At 45.8% G+C, this 17462-nt stretch overlaps 3 protein-coding genes across 6 annotated transcripts; 2 read left to right on the forward strand and 1 right to left on the reverse strand.

The window, feature by feature from the left end:
• The first annotated feature begins 40 nt into the window (after window positions 1–40).
• On the forward strand, window positions 41–7494 carry LOC6728467 (myotubularin-related protein 13). 2 transcript variants are annotated; one of them, XM_016176941.3, is made up of 11 exons: window positions 41–201; window positions 551–664; window positions 723–826; window positions 892–1212; window positions 1269–2234; window positions 2295–3304; window positions 3372–4942; window positions 5020–6613; window positions 6695–6819; window positions 6879–6961; window positions 7023–7494. In XM_016176941.3, the coding sequence occupies exons 2-11, from the start codon at window positions 610–612 to the stop codon at window positions 7113–7115; spliced, it is 5922 nt and encodes a 1973-aa protein (XP_016035108.1). In that variant the 5' UTR covers window positions 41–201; window positions 551–609; the 3' UTR covers window positions 7116–7494. The 2 variants fall into 2 exon arrangements, with proteins under 2 accessions (XP_016035108.1, XP_016035109.1); XM_016176942.3 differs by having other exon boundaries at window positions 1269–3304.
• Window positions 7495–7627: 133 nt separating this feature from the next.
• On the reverse strand, window positions 7628–10100 carry LOC6728468 (glycine receptor subunit alpha-4). Of its 3 annotated transcripts, none has more exons than XM_039295812.2 (7): window positions 9782–10100; window positions 9374–9640; window positions 9120–9303; window positions 8741–9050; window positions 8466–8600; window positions 8025–8404; window positions 7628–7972 (listed from the first exon to the last, which is right to left on the reverse strand). In XM_039295812.2, the coding sequence occupies exons 2-7, from the start codon at window positions 9484–9486 to the stop codon at window positions 7814–7816; spliced, it is 1281 nt and encodes a 426-aa protein (XP_039151746.1). In that variant the 5' UTR covers window positions 9487–9640; window positions 9782–10100; the 3' UTR covers window positions 7628–7813. The 3 variants fall into 3 exon arrangements, with proteins under 3 accessions (XP_039151746.1, XP_039151747.1, XP_016035110.1); XM_039295813.2 differs by having other exon boundaries at window positions 9374–9691; XM_016175154.3 differs by having other exon boundaries at window positions 7628–7960; window positions 9374–10091.
• Window positions 10101–10261: 161 nt separating this feature from the next.
• LOC6728469 lies at window positions 10262–15990 on the forward strand. The gene is made up of 10 exons (XM_016176943.3): window positions 10262–10467; window positions 10664–11609; window positions 11679–12572; window positions 12643–13481; window positions 13537–13689; window positions 13748–14151; window positions 14207–14420; window positions 14474–14674; window positions 14735–15103; window positions 15166–15990. The coding sequence occupies exons 2-10, from the start codon at window positions 10724–10726 to the stop codon at window positions 15283–15285; spliced, it is 4080 nt and encodes a 1359-aa protein (XP_016035112.1). The 5' UTR covers window positions 10262–10467; window positions 10664–10723; the 3' UTR covers window positions 15286–15990.
• Window positions 15991–17462: the final 1472 nt, after the last annotated feature.

Raw genomic sequence — 17462 nt, forward strand, 5'->3', positions numbered from 1 at the left:
GAAACTATCGATACATTCAAAGCGCCAATCAAATATCGACACATTCTATCAGCTGATGCGAAAAGTGTTGGATAACTCGTGAAAATTATTGTGTATTGCATCTATCTTTTTCTATGCGAACTTAAAAATAATAATTATAGCCCCGAATTCTTTGAGATTTGCTGGCAGTTAGCGGGGATTTCGGCTGCAGCCGGCTGCGAGGTGTGTGCGCGGATATATATATATAGAATGGCCAGTCCGATTCCCGGCGAACTATCCCACTTTGCGTGGCGGGGTGTGGTTAAAGAAAAAAAAAGAGTGAAGACCAAGACTCGTAAAGCCTGAAAAACGCCTCCGGGCGCTATAGACAATACAATAACAATTCGGCCCCTCGATCGCCGTGGAGCTAATCATTTATGCCGAGCGCAGAGACGGAGCCTAATTAGCATATCAAATTGGATGACGGCACTGGCGAATAGAAGCCATCTGCCGCTGTCCCCTGCTACAAGAACGCAACAGAACAAAAACAAAAAAATCAAAATAAAACATCTTCAACTCTTTGTTCCCCTAGATTTGGCTAGTAAAGAGCCGTAGGATCCTAGGCGACTGGCCGGCAATGTGGTGGGCAAGATGTCCCGGCTCGCTGATTACTTCGTAATAGTCGGCTACGACAGCGATAAGGAGAGTGAGTACATTCACATAATTAGCAATTTCCGCACTTTCTACAACTTCCCTTTTCCCAGAAACTGCCAGCAATGTAGGTGGCCAGCCGACATGCGGCAAGATCGTTCAGCGCTTTCCGGAGAAAGATTGGCCGGACACTCCGTTTATCGAGGGCATTGAATGGGTGCGCTTGCAACATTCCACACTTAATTCGAAGCATATCTGAATTTTAACTTATCGTTCCGACAGTTCTGCCAGCCGCTCGGCTGGAGTTTATCGTACGAGAAGCAAGAGCCCAAGTTCTTCGTCTCTGTACTGACGGACATCGATGCGAACAAGCACTACTGCGCCTGCCTCAGCTTCCATGAGACGGTGGCCATCACGCAGACGCGCAGCGTCGACGACGAGGATGAGACTATCGGGAGCAGCAGGCTGCTGGGAGCCACACCCTCCTCGACGGATGGCATCACGGCCACATCCACGCCGGCTTCCATTACGCACCACAGCGTCATGTATGCACCAAAGTGTCTGGTGCTCATATCACGTTTGGACTGTGCCGAGACCTTTAAAGTGAGTTTAAAACTCAGACCTAAGATACTAAATTAAGCCATTATCTTAATTTGCAGAATTGTCTCGGCACCATCTACACGGTGTATATTGAGAACCTGGCGTATGGATTGGAGACACTCATAGGAAACATTCTGGGCTGCATCCAAGTTCCTCCAGCGGGTGGACCGCAGGTGCGCTTTTCCATAGGAGCAGGAGACAAGCAGTCGCTCCAGCCACCGCAGAGCTCCTCCCTGCCCACAACCGGAAGTGGAGTCCACTTCCTCTTCAAGCAGCTGGGCATCAAGAATGTGCTGATACTGCTTTGCGCCGTGATGACAGAGAATAAGATACTGTTTCTTTCTAAGTGCTATTGGCACCTGACGGACAGCTGCAGAGCTTTGGTGGCATTGATGTATCCTTTTCGGTATACTCATGTTTATATACCAATTCTGCCGGCGCCACTTACGGAAGTGTTGTCAACACCCACGCCATTTATTATGGGCATACATAGCTCACTGCAAACTGAGATTACGGATCTACTGGATGTTATTGTGGTGGATTTGGATGGCGGCCTCGTTACCATTCCCGAGTCGCTGACGCCGCCTGTTCCTATTCTTCCCTCACCGCTGTGGGAACAGACCCAGGACTTGCTCAGCATGATCCTGTTTCCCAACCTGGCGCAGGCCGATCTGGCGTTTCCCACATTAGAGCGGCCTTCAGCTATTGCCAAGACTGACGCCCAGATTGATAAGGAACTTCGCGCCATATTCATGCGCCTTTTCGCTCAGCTGCTGCAGGGATATCGCTCCTGCCTGACTATCATTCGGATCCACCCAAAGCCGGTGATCACCTTCCACAAGGCAGGATTTCTCGGCGCCCGCGATATGATAGAGAGCGAATTCCTGTTTAGGGTCCTGGACAGCATGTTTTTCACGACGTTTGTCAACGAACGAGGCCCTCCCTGGCGATCCTCCGATGCCTGGGATGAGCTCTACAGCTCAATGAACGAACTGCTGAAATCGGAGGCGCAGAATCGAAATCTCGTAAGTAGAACTCAAAGATTCAATGGATATATTAATATTAACTTTTTATCTACCTATCAGATACTCACACATATCCAGGAATTGGGACGAGTGCTATATGAAAATGAGGGCACTCTGGCTCACATCAACTATGCCCAAAAGGTACTGCGTCCGCCGGAGGGCGCATTCCAGCGTATTCATCAACCAGCCTTTCCGCGCATAAGTTCGGAAAAGGTCGAGCTTATCATTCAGGAAGGAATACGCAAGAACGGAGTGCCACAACGCTTTCATGTAACACGCAATCAGCACCGTATCATTCCGATGGGACCCAGGTTACCCGAGGCATTGGATGTGCGCCCCAATGTCCAAAACTCGGCCCGGCGACTGGAGGTGCTGCGGATCTGTGTGTCATACATCTTTGAGAATCGGATTACAGATGCCCGAAAACTGCTGCCGGCTGTGATGCGCACCCTGATGCACCGGGATGCACGCTTGATCTTGTGCCGCGAGTTCTTTGGATATGTGCACGGCAATAAGGCAGTGCTGGACCATCAACAGTTTGAGTTAGTTGTGCGATTCATGAACAAGGCGCTGCAAAAATCATCCGGGATTGATGAGTACACAGTGGCTGCTGCTCTGCTGCCCATGTCCACAATTTTCTGCCGTAAGCTCTCGACTGGAGTAGTACAATTTGCGTACACAGAGATACAGGATCACGCCATCTGGAAGAATTTGCAGTTTTGGGAGTCTACGTTTTTCCAGGATGTCCAAGGTCAAATAAAGGCATTGTATCTGCTTCACAGACGTCAGAATGAGCATCAAAAGGAGGCGAACTGTGTGCTGGACGAAGTTCCTCTAGAGGAGCCCACGGCGCTTGAAATTACAGCCGAGCAGTTGCGCAAAAGTCCAAGCATCGAGGAGGAGAAAAAAGCCGAGCTGGCCAAGTCGGAGGAGTCTACGTTGTACAGCCAGGCGATTCACTTTGCCAACCGTATGGTTTCCCTGCTGATTCCGCTGGATGTCAATGTGGATGCAGCCAGTAAGCCGAAACCGGCGTTTCGTCTAGAGGAAAATCAGAGTGTTTCCAATAGGTAATACGAGATAAGTTTCTAACACCGATTTTATATTTATATATGCATTTCGATTTTTATATTACAGTATTATGGGCTCACACAGCCTAAGCGAACATTCCGACGAAGGATTCGAGGAGAACAATGCTTTGGAAATAGGTGTCACGGTTGGGAAAACCATTTCACGCTTCATTGACTGCGTTTGTACCGAAGGTGGAGTGACCTCCGAGCATATACGCAATTTGCATGACATGGTACCGGGTGTTGTGCATATGCACATCGAGTCCCTGGAACCGGTTTATCTGGAGGCTAAGCGTCATCCGCACGTGCAGAAGCCCAAAATTCAAACGCCATGCCTGCTGCCAGGAGAGGACCTGGTGACCGACCACCTGCGTTGCTTCCTTATGCCGGATGGACGCGAAGATGAAACCCAGTGCCTGATACCCGCCGAGGGAGCTCTTTTCCTCACCAACTACCGTGTGATTTTCAAGGGTTCACCTTGCGATCCCTTCTTTTGCGAGCAGGTGATTGTTCGCACTTTTCCGATTGCCTCCCTGCTAAAGGAGAAAAAGATATCCGTGCTGTACCTGGCTCATCTGGATCAAACGCTGACAGAAGGACTGCAGCTGCGTTCCAGCAGCTTTCAACTGATCAAGGTCGCTTTTGATCCGGAAGTAACTCCCGAGCAGATTGAGAGCTTTAGAAAGATATTGAGCAAAGCGCGGCATCCGTTTGATGAGTTTGAGTACTTCGCGTTTCAATCATACGGCACTATGCTCCAGGGCGTGGCTCCGTTGAAAACGAAGGAGAAATATTCGACCTTAAAGGGATTTGCCAAAAAAACGCTGCTCCGCGGGGCCAAGAAGGCTGGATTCAAGCAGAAGCAGCAGACCAAGCGCAAATTGGTTTCTGATTATGATTACGGAAGTGCCGATGCGCAGGAAACACAGTCCATCGACGATGAGCTGGAAGATGGAGATGAGTTTGAAACCCAAAACAATGCCATGCCCAGATTGCTAACAACAAAAGATGTCGAACGTATGCGGGAGAGGAGCTATGTGCAGGACTGGAAGCGGCTCGGGTTCGATGCGGAATCACAGCGTGGTTTCCGTATAAGCAATGCCAATACCAGTTACGCCACCTGCCGCTCCTATCCGGCTATAATTGTGGCCCCTGTGCAGTGCAGTGACGCGGCAATAATGCATTTGGGTCGGTGCTTTAAGGGCCAGCGCATTCCACTGCCCACATGGCGGCATACGAACGGAGCGCTGCTCATTCGAGGCGGTCAACCCAATAGCAAATCGGTCATTGGAATGCTAAAAAACACCACGGGGAGCACCACGAACGCCCATCACGATGTCACGCATTATCCCGAGCAGGATAAATACTTCCTAGCTCTGATCAACACGATGCCTAAGCTAACGCCCCTGGCTCTCAATCAGTATTCGGGCATGAATCTCTCGATGAGCTCGTTGATGGGCCACAGCTCCTCCGACGATCGACAGCCTCTTACTCCGGAATTGTCGCGCAAACATAAGAACAACCTGGATATTAGTGATGGCAACAAGTCCAGTCAAGGAGGTAAAGGCGGAACAATGAAGGGAAATCCTAAAAACTCATCGGCACATCCCTTCCGCAAAATGCGGCTTTACGCATTGGGTAAGCAAAATTGGATTCTTCTTTTAAACTGGCATATTTTAATATTTCATATCATATTTTAATTTTTACATTTATAGGAGAGAAATCCCAAGCTAAGTCCAACATGAATGTTGACTTTTGCGCGGACTTCATTCCCGTGGACTATCCCGACATTAGGCAATCGAGACCAGCCTTCAAAAAGCTGATACGCGCCTGCATGCCATCGCATAATACCAACGAGGCCGATGGACAGAGCTTTGCCAAGATGGTGGAGCAGGCAGACTGGCTGCAACAGATATCCTCACTAATGCAGTTGTCTGGTGCCGTGGTTGACCTGATCGATTTGCAGGAGAGCAGCGTGATGCTATCTCTGGAAGATGGCTCCGATGTGACCGCCCAGCTCAGTTCAATAGCCCAGCTGTGCTTGGATCCCTACTACCGAAGTCTGGACGGTTTTCGTGTGCTGGTTGAAAAGGAGTGGTTGGCTTTTGGTCACCGCTTTGCGCATCGCAGTAACCTCAAGCCGTCGCATGCAAACACAAATATTGCGTTTGCACCCACCTTTCTGCAGTTCCTCGATGTAGTACATCAACTGCAACGCCAGTTTCCCATGGCCTTCGAATTTAATGATTTCTATTTGAGATTCCTGGCATATCACTCAGTGTCGTGTCGGTTCCGCACCTTCCTTTTTGACTGTGAACTTGAGCGATCGGATTCGGGTATTGCTGCGATGGAGGACAAACGAGGATCGCTGAATGCAAAGCATATGTTTGGAGCCGGTGGTATGGCGGCCAATGGTTCAGACGATGAGTGCAGCGTGTACCCTCTGGATATCAGGAGTCAAAGGGCACCCGCTCCCCTTAATCGCATTGGTCACTCTATCTTTGATTATATCGAACGGCAGCATAACAAGACGCCCATATTTTATAATTTCCTGTATTCGGGCGATAAAAGCGTCACACTGCGGCCGCAAAATAATGTGGCTGCTTTGGATCTGTGGTGTTATTATACCAACGAAGAGCTTGCCCAGGGAGCGCCGTACGATTTAGAAGTGACCACTGTGGACGACGAAATCGATCTGTCTGAGACGAAGGGAAAACGCATGGTCATTACCGCCGGATACGACAACATGGAGAAGTGTAATCCCAATGCCTACGTTTGTCTGCTTAGCGAGGTGAAGCAAGCGGAGACGGAGCGAGGCCACCTTCCCCAAAAGTGGCTGCAGGTGTGGAATAGCTTGGAAGTGCCCCAACTGGAGCCAGTTGCTCGAAACACGTCGCTGGGAAACATCTTCGTGCAGACGCATCAGCACAAACGCTCTACACTAGAGATCATCATGAAGGGTCGTCTGGCAGGTTACCAGGACAAGTACTTCCACCCGCATCGTTTCGAGAAGCATCCATACACTACGCCCACCAACTGTAATCACTGCACCAAGCTGCTCTGGGGACCGGTTGGCTACCGGTGCATGGACTGCGGAAACTCCTATCACGAGAAGTGCACGGAGCTCTCCATGAAGAACTGCACAAAGTACAAGGCCATAGATGGAGCTGTTGGACCGCCGAATGTGAACATGTCGCAGGGCGACACGGCAAGCATCGCTTCCAGCGCGGCCACAACGGCGCGCACCTCAAGCCATCACTTCTATAACCAGTTTAGCAGTAACGTTGCCGAAAATCGGACACATGAGGGGTGAGTTTTGTGTGGCAAATTAAGGAAAATATGAACATTTTCTAAACATTTATCTTTCATATTTTTGATAACTTCCTTTAGACATTTGTACAAACGTGGCGCCTTGCTCAAGGGCTGGAAACAGCGATGGTTCGTGTTGGACTCTATTAAGCATCAACTTCGTTACTATGACACCTCCGAAGATACCGCTCCGAAGGGCATCATTGGTATATACATTTATTATGATTTTAAGAACTTTGTAGTAATTGCTTAACTTCTATTTCAGAACTGGCTGAAGTCCAATCTGTAACTGCCGCACAACCTGCACAAATTGGCGCCAAGGGCGTAGATGAAAAGGGATTTTTTGATGTGAGCACAATAGACAAATACGAGCTAAATGACATATTTATACTCATTGTTTATTTTTTAGCTTAAAACATCAAAGCGCATCTATAATTTCTACGCAATCAATGCAAATCTGGCACAGGAATGGATCGAAAAGTTGCAGGCATGTTTGCAATAGACAGACAATGCAAAACGAAGCTTTTTTCACACCCTGAAATTCGTTAAATTTCCTTTCTGTTTTGTTCGGCGATCTGAAGTTTTGTTATAGGATAAATCAGTATGTTTCCAGTTCTACGTATTAATATTTTGAATCTGTGGCGCTGCCATCATATCATAGCTAAACTATCACTTTAGAATTCCCTTAGTTGATTTGAGAAATCGCGCTCGCACCCATTAACATAAATGTTAGCAACAATTATGCCAAGCAACAAGCGAAACTTTAGTTAAACAATGAAATCCATTTGTAAATGTGAATGTAAAGAAACTATAAAATTATGTGATTATATAAACAAACAAAAATCAGACTATGATAAATTAACGATAAAATGGAAAAGCCACGCCCGCAAGTTTTTTGATATAATTTTTTATATATATACATATATCCTTATGCCTAAACTATATAGGTTTATAGTGAATTTACCAAAGAATATTCCACCTTTGTTGCGCAATTGAAATGCATTTCTTGATTGCTTCCTTTAAACTAAACCCTATTATTAAACGCTTTCCTTTATTTATACACTACATGGTAATCAATATATAATACATACTTTAATGCAATTATTTGTGGCTTACAAACGATAATATACATTTTTAAACAAATGCGCTTGGTATTATTATTGTTTACGCTCTATTCCTTCGGAGATTCTTTTCAATCCATCATAGGAACGTTGTCCAGTAGACAATATTGAGTATAAAGAACGAAAACGGGAAGAAAAAGCGCGAGAATTTGTCTATATAAATGGCTGTGGCGTGGCCATGGCAGAAAGTGTCGTACTGGGGCTCAATAATCGATTCCCGATGATGCTGTAGTGCAGACTAGGAATCGTCAGCTTGGGCAATATACCCCAACATATTTCATCCAACTCACCTTTAGGTCGTCCAGATCACTGATGTTCTCGTCCGAATACCCCTTCATTGCCTTCGTGGCCACTGGCCCCATAAAGTTATTGACCACCGCAAACTCCATTAGAGAAAGGAATACAAACACCGAACAGGACGACATCCAGACGTCTATAGCCTTGACATACGAAACCGGCGGCAGCGATTGTTGCGACTGTGTATTCTGGGTGGCCAGGGTCAGCAGTGAGGTCACTCCCAGAGTTACACGGGCGGGTATCGCTTCTGGTTTTATCCAAAACGATATCCAAGACATGACCACAATCAGAGCCGAGGGGATGTAAGTGTGGAACAAATGGTAACCCAGGCGTCGGCGCAGGTTGAACACAATGGCCAGGCAGGTGAAGTTACCTGGACGTAAAATAAATATTAATTATATTTTTAAAGATGGATTTTAATAGTTAAGTCTTACCTGTTGAGTACTCTATAGTACAGTCGGTCGTGTAGTTATTTGATATGTCTAGCTGCGGCAACTCAATCTCCGTGTTAACCACAAGTGGGTCGGTCATGTTCCAAATGAAAACCAAATCTTCCACCGTATGGGATACTGCCAATCAAAACTCGATTACTTCCGGCACTAAACTGGACTCTATCAACACAGGTTATTTGTAATTCAAGAAGCGGAATGGAAAGTTCCAAGCGATACGGGATTTGCAGGGTGTGGATAACCATTACATTTCCACCTACAACTCTCGATCATCATGGAGCAGATTTGCGTGTCATGCGGATAGGACTCAAACTTCATGGCGCACGACAGAACCAACGTGAGCTTGGACATATAGAGCAGCGTTTTGTCGTGGTACAGCCAGAGATAGTGATTCGGAATGCTCATCTCATGGAAGGTGACCTTCTTGGCGTTCTTGAAGAAGCAATCGGGCCGCCAGATGCTGTGCAACCAATCGACATCCAATATGCGATACTGCTCACTCATGTTCTCAGGCAACCGCAGGCGAGGATCACGCCAGCTTTGTGCAAGGAAGATGTCCGTCACATAGGTCTAAAGGAGCATGATAAAGCAATTAGTGCTTACTGATGAGTATTGAAAAGATGAACACATTCTACTGACCATAGACTCCTCGTTAATGGAGTCCAGGGAGAGGACCGTGACATGGAAGTAGACTACTGTGGGCTGCCCAAGGAGCTTGGGAGCCCGGTTCTTGTCGTACGTCTTTGAGGGAATGGGCAGAATGTCCGGGAGCGAAAGACTCGACTCGTAGTGGGAGACCAGCTCGGCGCTCTCCGTGTTGTTTCTGCATATGTGGAACAGAACAGCCCTGTGGCGTAAATCTGATGAAACTGGGCAAACGCACTCGGACTCACCTGTAACCATGAACACAATGGCACTGCTGGATCGATTGCTCCAGCGCGTGCAAATATATTGCCAACGCAATCAGGCACCTGAATTCTACCAATTTGCTAGTTGGGCTTTGCATTATGAACACACTACCTTCGGCTTTGATATTGTTCCTATGGCACTCATTGCTCCGCAGTCCATGTCAGTTCCCAAAGTAGCTCATCTCTGGGTGCGCTTGAAAATGAACTTGCTCGGAGGATTAGTAAGCGAGGAATTATATTTTACTCGTCGCGCTGCAAAAACCAATAAACAAACGGCAGAGTTATCGCGACGATTGTGATGTGCTGCAAAGTGTGATAAATTGATTTCTAAGGTTTCATTCGCTTTCATTGGCATTCGCCCACACTACACTACTTTTCAAATTGACAACTGACCCCGGCTAGCGAAATGGCAAAGAGGAAATGATGTGCGCACCGACTGACAAGGGCATTAATTTAAATGTTCACTCTGTAATTGAGAATAATATCTGCGAAATATGAACAACCGTTTGACTGCGCGAAACAAGCGAACTGGGCGCCAACTGTCGATGTCAAAGATGGTTTTATCGGCCAGTTCCGGCATTTGCTTTCGAAGAACGTTTTCACAAACTGTTCTGGGCTTGCTCTTAATTTCGAATCACAATTTTCTTAAAATACAAATACGTGCTGTACTATATTTTAAATAAAAGCCGAATACAATTTAAAATACAGTTTGGATTTGGATGGAAATTGGATAAACCCTTCATGAAATATTTTACATAAAGTGTTCCACACATGTTGCATTTTTAAGTTTACCAGAATAATATTTGAAAACTGGAACTTCCCCTTGGTGTAACGGCCCGCGTTGCCAACCACTTCTCTTATCTGGCAGCTCTGGCGCGCAATCAGCTGTTCGCGAAACTGGCAACTCTATGAGGTCAAAATATTGATTGTTTCACTTGCCAAGACGTTTTTTTTTTTTGGCAATTCTAAAATGTACAAGTGGCGATAAATCTGCACGTAAAACCCCTAAAAGCACCAGTAAAGGGAAACGTTAACCACCCAAATCGAAAGTAACATGGAATCCTGCGATACAATCGCAGGTGAGTGACAGAAGCAGCGGTTTGTGAATTTAATCCCGGTGCGATTTTTCAAGGGGGTGTTGGGTCAGGGGTCATTTTCCTTTGTGCAGTGGCGCGATTTCGCTGCGGCGCATTGTGCAACTTGTGGATATTGATTAATAGCAAGAACGCCGAGATACACAAATAATGGTTTACCGACTTCTACAATTTTCCATAGGTTAATAGACGAAAATTACTGCGTAGATAACTCTTGACAAGTGCGAAAATCGAAACGACCATGGAATCCCCTCTGTTGCCCAAGGCCAACAACAATCTGGGCATGGACAAGATGAGCTCCAGCTTGAACAGCAGCACCATGGAGGACACCACGCCCAGCGATTCGGGAGTACAACTCCTTGACTCGGAAAACAGCGATGTGATGGTGGAGTCCATTTGCTCCTACGAGGAAAACGTGAGACCGATGCCCCTCCCTTTGGTGGATCCCAACTCCAATGTGACTGCAGCGCCGGATGAGTCTATGACCATTAGCGAGTGCTCTACGTTCGACACCACAGAGAAGATTGTATACCGTCGTAAAGTGCACAAAGCTTCGTCCGCCTCCAAAACTCCCAAAAAGCGAGTGTCCTTCCACGAGGACATACTGAAGAACACTCGTACCGACAACATTCACATTGAGCATGGCTTTATCACCTACAAGAACGGACGAAAGTTGGCCTTCGCTAACTCAGCGGGCGTGGCCGGCGCTCCAGGACGATATTCCTGGTGTCCGGATCGGGAACGTCCGGAGGGACCTAATGAACTCAGTGCCGCTGGCAGGGAAGACGATGGCGAGGAGGCTACCGGCGGAGGAGGCGCCAGGCGAAAGAGACATCTGGTCTACCGAAATGCCTGCTCGGATGTGCTGGACTACGACAACATTTTTGACACGGACGAAGCGCCTGGTCTGCACTATGACACCTCAGGTGTCTTTGAGTACGGCCCTGCGACCCAAAAACAGGAGGAGCAACCCCAACTTTACAAATGCGTGTGCAGCAGCTCCAACTCAAGTTTGGATTCCGACGAACAGGACAAAAACTCCAATGCGAATCGCAAGCAGTATGAGCAGGCTAAGAGTAGCTCCTGTGATTGCATTGGAATGAGCAATGCTAACAACAACCTGATCGGTAAGATATATAGCATTCCGCTTAAACCCTTTTGAAATGTATCCACATTAATGTTTATCCCACAAATAGGTGACAATTGCTACTATTCAGAGCCCAATATCGGAGATGCTGACAGTCCCAAAGTCAAGTCCGTATGGAATAAGGAGAAGAAGCCGAAGTCCAGCTGCTTAAAGAAAACTAAGCTACATACAAATGTCATTCTCGAACAGGATCTCAATGGGCGGATGAAAAAGTTTAACGTGCACGACATTAAGCACCAGCTACTCGACAACAGTAGCAAGATGATATTTGGATCGCTAAAGAGCATCTTTACCATGCCATTGCCGGAGCGCGGAGTTCCCGAGGGCTCCGAGGACCTGCAGGCGGTAGTGGAGTGCGTCCCTGAGCTGGAGCAGACACCAGAGCACAAATCGCGGCCACTGGCCGAGTCACCACCTCTTAAAGCTAAGCCATTCCTCAGCAAGAGTCTCGACGGCAGCAAGCAGGCACAACAAGTTAAGAAATTCGTGCACAACGTTGATGAGCAATTGCGGCATAAGAACGAAGACGATGGTGCCAGCTCCACGGAAGCCTCGCCGATGGAGTCAAAACAGTCACTGATGTTGCATCGCCAAGAGAAATTCGATAAGGAAACAGTGCCAATGGGCAGCGCACAGGGCGAGTTCCGCAGCAAGTTTATAATTAATTGTGAGAGCACTGTTTTCGAGCACACCGGAGTATCCTACGAGACGGGGGATCTGCAATCCGAACTCTCATCCGGTATTCAGCACACCAGTGTAGCCAGTCTGCTCGAGCAAAACACTCCCATCGCAGAGCCGGCCGCTAGTCAAATTAAGAAATCATTTTTGGATGCTCCCATTGCCAAGACGTTTAGTAATTTCTTTCGAAGCTTCAAAGACAGCACAAGTACCGCTGCAACACCAGTTGCAAAGGACGAGCAGGCAGTCACAGATAGCTATTTTGGTGAGCAAATAATATTCCTTTAAATTAATATTTTCTCCGATGACTAACACATTTTATTATGCTAATTTAGCTTCAAAAATCGCTAAGCCGCAGCAACAAGCACCAGCCGCGGGCAAGCTTCAGCGGAACTTTTCCTCATCCACCATATCCGAACCTAGTTCGAACACCAACACCAGCAGCAACCATCAAATCGCAATGAATCCGCAGCTGGGCAACGCGGAGCGTCAGTCTCGTCACCTTCCTTCGCCGCTCAAGAAGCGTGGACAACCCCTACAGCCGCCCCGTTACTACGACCAACAGCATCCTCACCAAAGCCGGAGCCTCCATAGCCCCAGTGCCTACCTAGCCGCTGGACGCGGAGGACCAGGAGGCAGCGGTCGTGACTCGAAGAGCACTATTCTCAGCGAAGAGTTCGACGACATACTAACTATAACCACTACAGATACAACTAATGCGCGCTCAATGGACAGTGATTTGGTCATCGTAGACTACACGGACGTGGACTATGCTCACTTGCTAAAGCCGCCAGCTCCGGCGGCCAAAACTTCACTTATAAATCGGTTCCTTCGCAATGTCACACAGAAGAAAATAATGGAAACCTCCATACGCAAGAACAATTTCTTTGCCGATAAATTGCGAACCGAACAGAGGCATGCTGGTTCTGATCTGTATGTGAAGGGTGCGCGGCCAAAGAACTACGAGTTGATAGATGACTTAAATGCTGAGATCGCCATGGAGATTGAGATGTGTGGCACGAATTCGCCGCGACGGGAACTAGCTATTAGTTTGGATAACGATTTCCAAGGCAACTTGTCCAATTTCGAACTTGGCATTGGGGAGATCTCAATTGATGTATTCAACGGAAAGTCCTTGCTCAATCTGAAACAATCAAATGAGCAGCTAATGAAGGTAGATTGTGATTGTGTAGCAAATAGCAATCAAGTATAAAAACTTATCATTTCAGGCTTTCAAACTGTATACAGGCTACAGTGTAGATGGCATCATGACACCTGTACTTGTCCTACTCACTGATAAAACTCTGTATGTGGTGAATATGGATCGCAATAGTCTGTGTGTCAAGTTTGTTTTGGCCTACAAGGACTTGGATGTCATACTGGTAAATGCTAATGGATGACTTTGCTGTGATATGTTTGTTTATACCTCATTTTATTCAGATGGGTCCTTTTGGCAACACAGTTTTGCTCAGCAACAGCAATCGAGACATGCAGCAGGTCCTGCTCGCAGGTGGACCGTATCCAGCCGGATCCCTGGTGGCTAACCTGGAGTTGTGTGCCCGACGCAGTGGATCCACTCTGCCTGCAGTTGGTCAGCTGACTCTAGAACATTTGGCTCCACTGCAGGCTTTTGTGCGTGCCAACAGCTGTGTTGGCGGAGCAGAACATTGGATGTTCTATGCAGTGGTTAATGTGCCAGCTGGAGGGTCAATGAGAGTCGAATCGCCAAGCGAACTTCTGGGACCTTCAATGAAGGGATTCCTCATGCATCGACGACTTAGGCAGACGATCAGCACTTCAGCAGCGAACAGAATATTTTGGCAACCAGGATACTTTTTACTGAAGTACGTAACTCTCTATATTTGAAGGAATTAAATTTAATATGTGTTCATTTCTTAGAGCTGGCGTATTGTATATGTTCAACGATTCCACCCAAAGGCTTCCCAGCTGGGCCATGGCCCTCGCCGAGTGTCAGGGCGCCCGGCGAACTGTGAAGTCAGAGCGCCCCCACTGCTTCGAGATAACGCTGAAGGGCGAAGTCCTGCAAATGGCTGCGCCCGACGAGTATGTGGCCTCCGAGTGGCTTCAGGCTCTTTTGCAATCAGCCAGTGGCGTAAGTAGACAATTAATATTAGTAGATTTGTTTTAACTTTTTGTTGTGTTTAGCTTCTGGTTCAAGAGGAGAAGCACAAAACCCTTGGATGCACGTTGATCGTCACGGAAAACCATTTAATAACCCTGCGTGAAGACTTTTCGGCTCCTCTACGAAAAATAAGCCAGCAGGCGGATAACAATGCAGCCGTTCAGGAAAATAAAGAATCCTTGCTTGAGGAGGATGTGCTCAGTGTTTTTGAAACCAGTAGCTTGGTAAGTGTGCATATTGTATTATTAATCCAACTTCGTAATAATTTTGACTTGAAATATTAGATGGGTTCCACCATTAGTACTCCAACCCGTGGTACTCAACATTCATATTCCTCGTTGAGCTCCACGCCCACTAAGCAAACAAACGAAGCTGCAGCTCCTAAAGAGATTGTAGCATCGCCTGAAAAGTCGCAAAGAATGACCAGTGTTTACGGAAAGAACTCTGGCTTAGCCATACTAACTTGTGCGGACATCAAAGAGATGACTGGCATTAAGATAACCTCGCGGAGCGAGACTTGGTGGTGCATTCTGGAGTTCTCCTGCCAGGAGGCACCCTTGGAAAACCAGGACGATTTGGTTATATTCTTTGCCAGCAGCATGGAAATGCAACGTTTCCTGCGGTTGCTAGAGCAGCTTTGGCAGTCTAAGAATGTATGTTTCTCGTTGACTACTAAGCCTTTCCTCAGCAATAACAAAATGTTCTAATTTTACAGAACGATCTATTTCCAATAACCATACTAGACGACGGTGACTCTCTGGCCGAGCAGTATAATAAACTCTATATGGACACAAATAGGGCCTGGGAGCCTTTGCTATCAGCTGCGCTGGGTTAACGTGGCTATGGCAATATATACTCCATTTACAAATAGAAAATTATATTTCCATATACATAACTCAAGCGTTAAATATTCTATCCTGAATACTCAAATAGTTAATGAACAAAAAGTATTGATATTTATATAGTCTGTATTATGATTTTGTAATGCCTGCCTCCGCTTGACTCATTCATTCGTTTGCGCTTAGTGACATCTCATTTGAATAATTTTTGTGATATTAAACTTAAAGTCGCTGATCTTTGGTACTCTCTTTTGTAGGATATTTAGTTTCTATTAATTTTCTACATTCGTTATTTCTTACCTTTTATAAATACATTGTGTACAAATATTGCACAGATAATAAGAAACAAAATATTATACATACAAATGTACGTAATCTAACTTATACGAATATTGAACATGTAATCAATCGGTAATGTTATGTTTTGGGGGTGCTCTTTTGGTCCAAGGATCATATCCATATGATATACGACAAACAATATGTGGCTATTTATAAAATAAACAAAACATAAACATTTATAAATGTGTATTAGGAAAAGTGTGCAAGGTGGACTTAATCTTATTTTGCAATGCTGTGCCTGTCCTTTTCAATTAGCATAGATTAAATTCCCCTCCCAACGCCCGACTTTTCGCCGTAAGCCTTTCAGCCCACTAAAAGCTCATGATAATTAATAAAACCAATAAACGCCATTACAAAACGAATTTTTATTTCATTCTAAGCTCGCTGATGGTCCTTGACATTTTCAATAATTGCAAGTGGTGAAAGGGTTTACAGAGGAAAGGGTTTTCTAGGCTCTAAGTCGGGTATATGCTGTATGGGACCCTATTTGTCGAATGTGTGTGAGGGAGATGGAATGGGTGGTCTTGAGAGGATGCTGAATAAGGAAACAAGTTACATACAAATATCCTAACATCAACATACATTGTGTACATGTACATACGTATCTACATATATGTACATCGGTATATCGAAGTATCTGCAGGTACATTCTTTACTCATGAGTGTGGTGAGAGTATCAAAATATTTTACAGTGCCGGTGATCGAGTTTTTGAACTATTATCCGATACTCAGCATATTTGTATCTCCCGTCGATCGGCAGTAATTCATAATTGGAAAATGTGCATATAAATTCTAGATAACACATGTAACAGTTGCAATTGCTCGAAAATCAAGCTAAACAAAGCATTGCATTCAAAGGTTCAAGCGCGGCAGAAAGAGAAGACGAGAGAACGAGCAAGTGAGTGAGAGGCGAAACAAGGAGAATGTGAGAGAACGTAAAAAACTCCAACCCTCTGTATTAAACGAGTAGAAGACAAGACTGCAACAGGAAAAAACAAGAATGAGGAAAGACATACAGACATGCACACACAGGCGTTTATGCAAGTGCACGTGTATGTGTGAATTAACACATAAAAATTAAGGTGCAGTCGAATCGACTTGCCGGTCTCCTGCGCCTTTATTTTTGCTACTAAAGACATCAGTTATTAAAACTAAATTAATATTATGAACAGTATTTGCTTAAATTTAGTTTAAAAAAATGATATACACATATTATTATTTAGCATATACTCCAGGTTATAAAAATATTTCTGTTAATTAAGCTTATGTAAATGTACATATGGATATACATACATACATATATAACAAGTACTTATCTGTCATCAAAATTCATGATGAAGACGGATCACTAATTTAAAAATGGGTCGAAAGTCCTAGGGGGAGTTATTTTACCGATCTCGAACCCCTAGCTGTGGGTCTGGAAAACATGAAAACACTTGCAAGAAGGCAGGAGAACAGAGGCAGAAGCGGAATCAAAAACAGAACTTGTCTTAGTTCCACGGCCTGCTTTCTTTCGCCGCTGGACTCACTTTCATTAATACAACATACAGCAGAGGCAGAATTGAATGCAACGAGAGCAATGCGCTCGAGAACGCTCTGCTCTCTCGGCCTCTCCTCTCCCTCTGTCTACACATGTCCGTGGGCAAACAGATCCAGATACATGCACACAAGCATATAGCCAAACATAGATACTTGAAAACACAGCGTACATACGCCGCTACAAGCTGACATATTCACATGTAAACGTATAAGTGCACAGCCATACCACACAACCCCAAAAAGTTGGAAAACCAAATAAAAATACAAGGCGCATTGTATGTGCGTTTTTCTTGTG

Source organism: Drosophila simulans, chromosome 3R (genome assembly GCF_016746395.2).
Source record: "Drosophila simulans strain w501 chromosome 3R, Prin_Dsim_3.1, whole genome shotgun sequence".
In the NCBI taxonomy this organism is placed as follows: Eukaryota; Metazoa; Arthropoda; class Insecta; order Diptera; family Drosophilidae; genus Drosophila; species Drosophila simulans.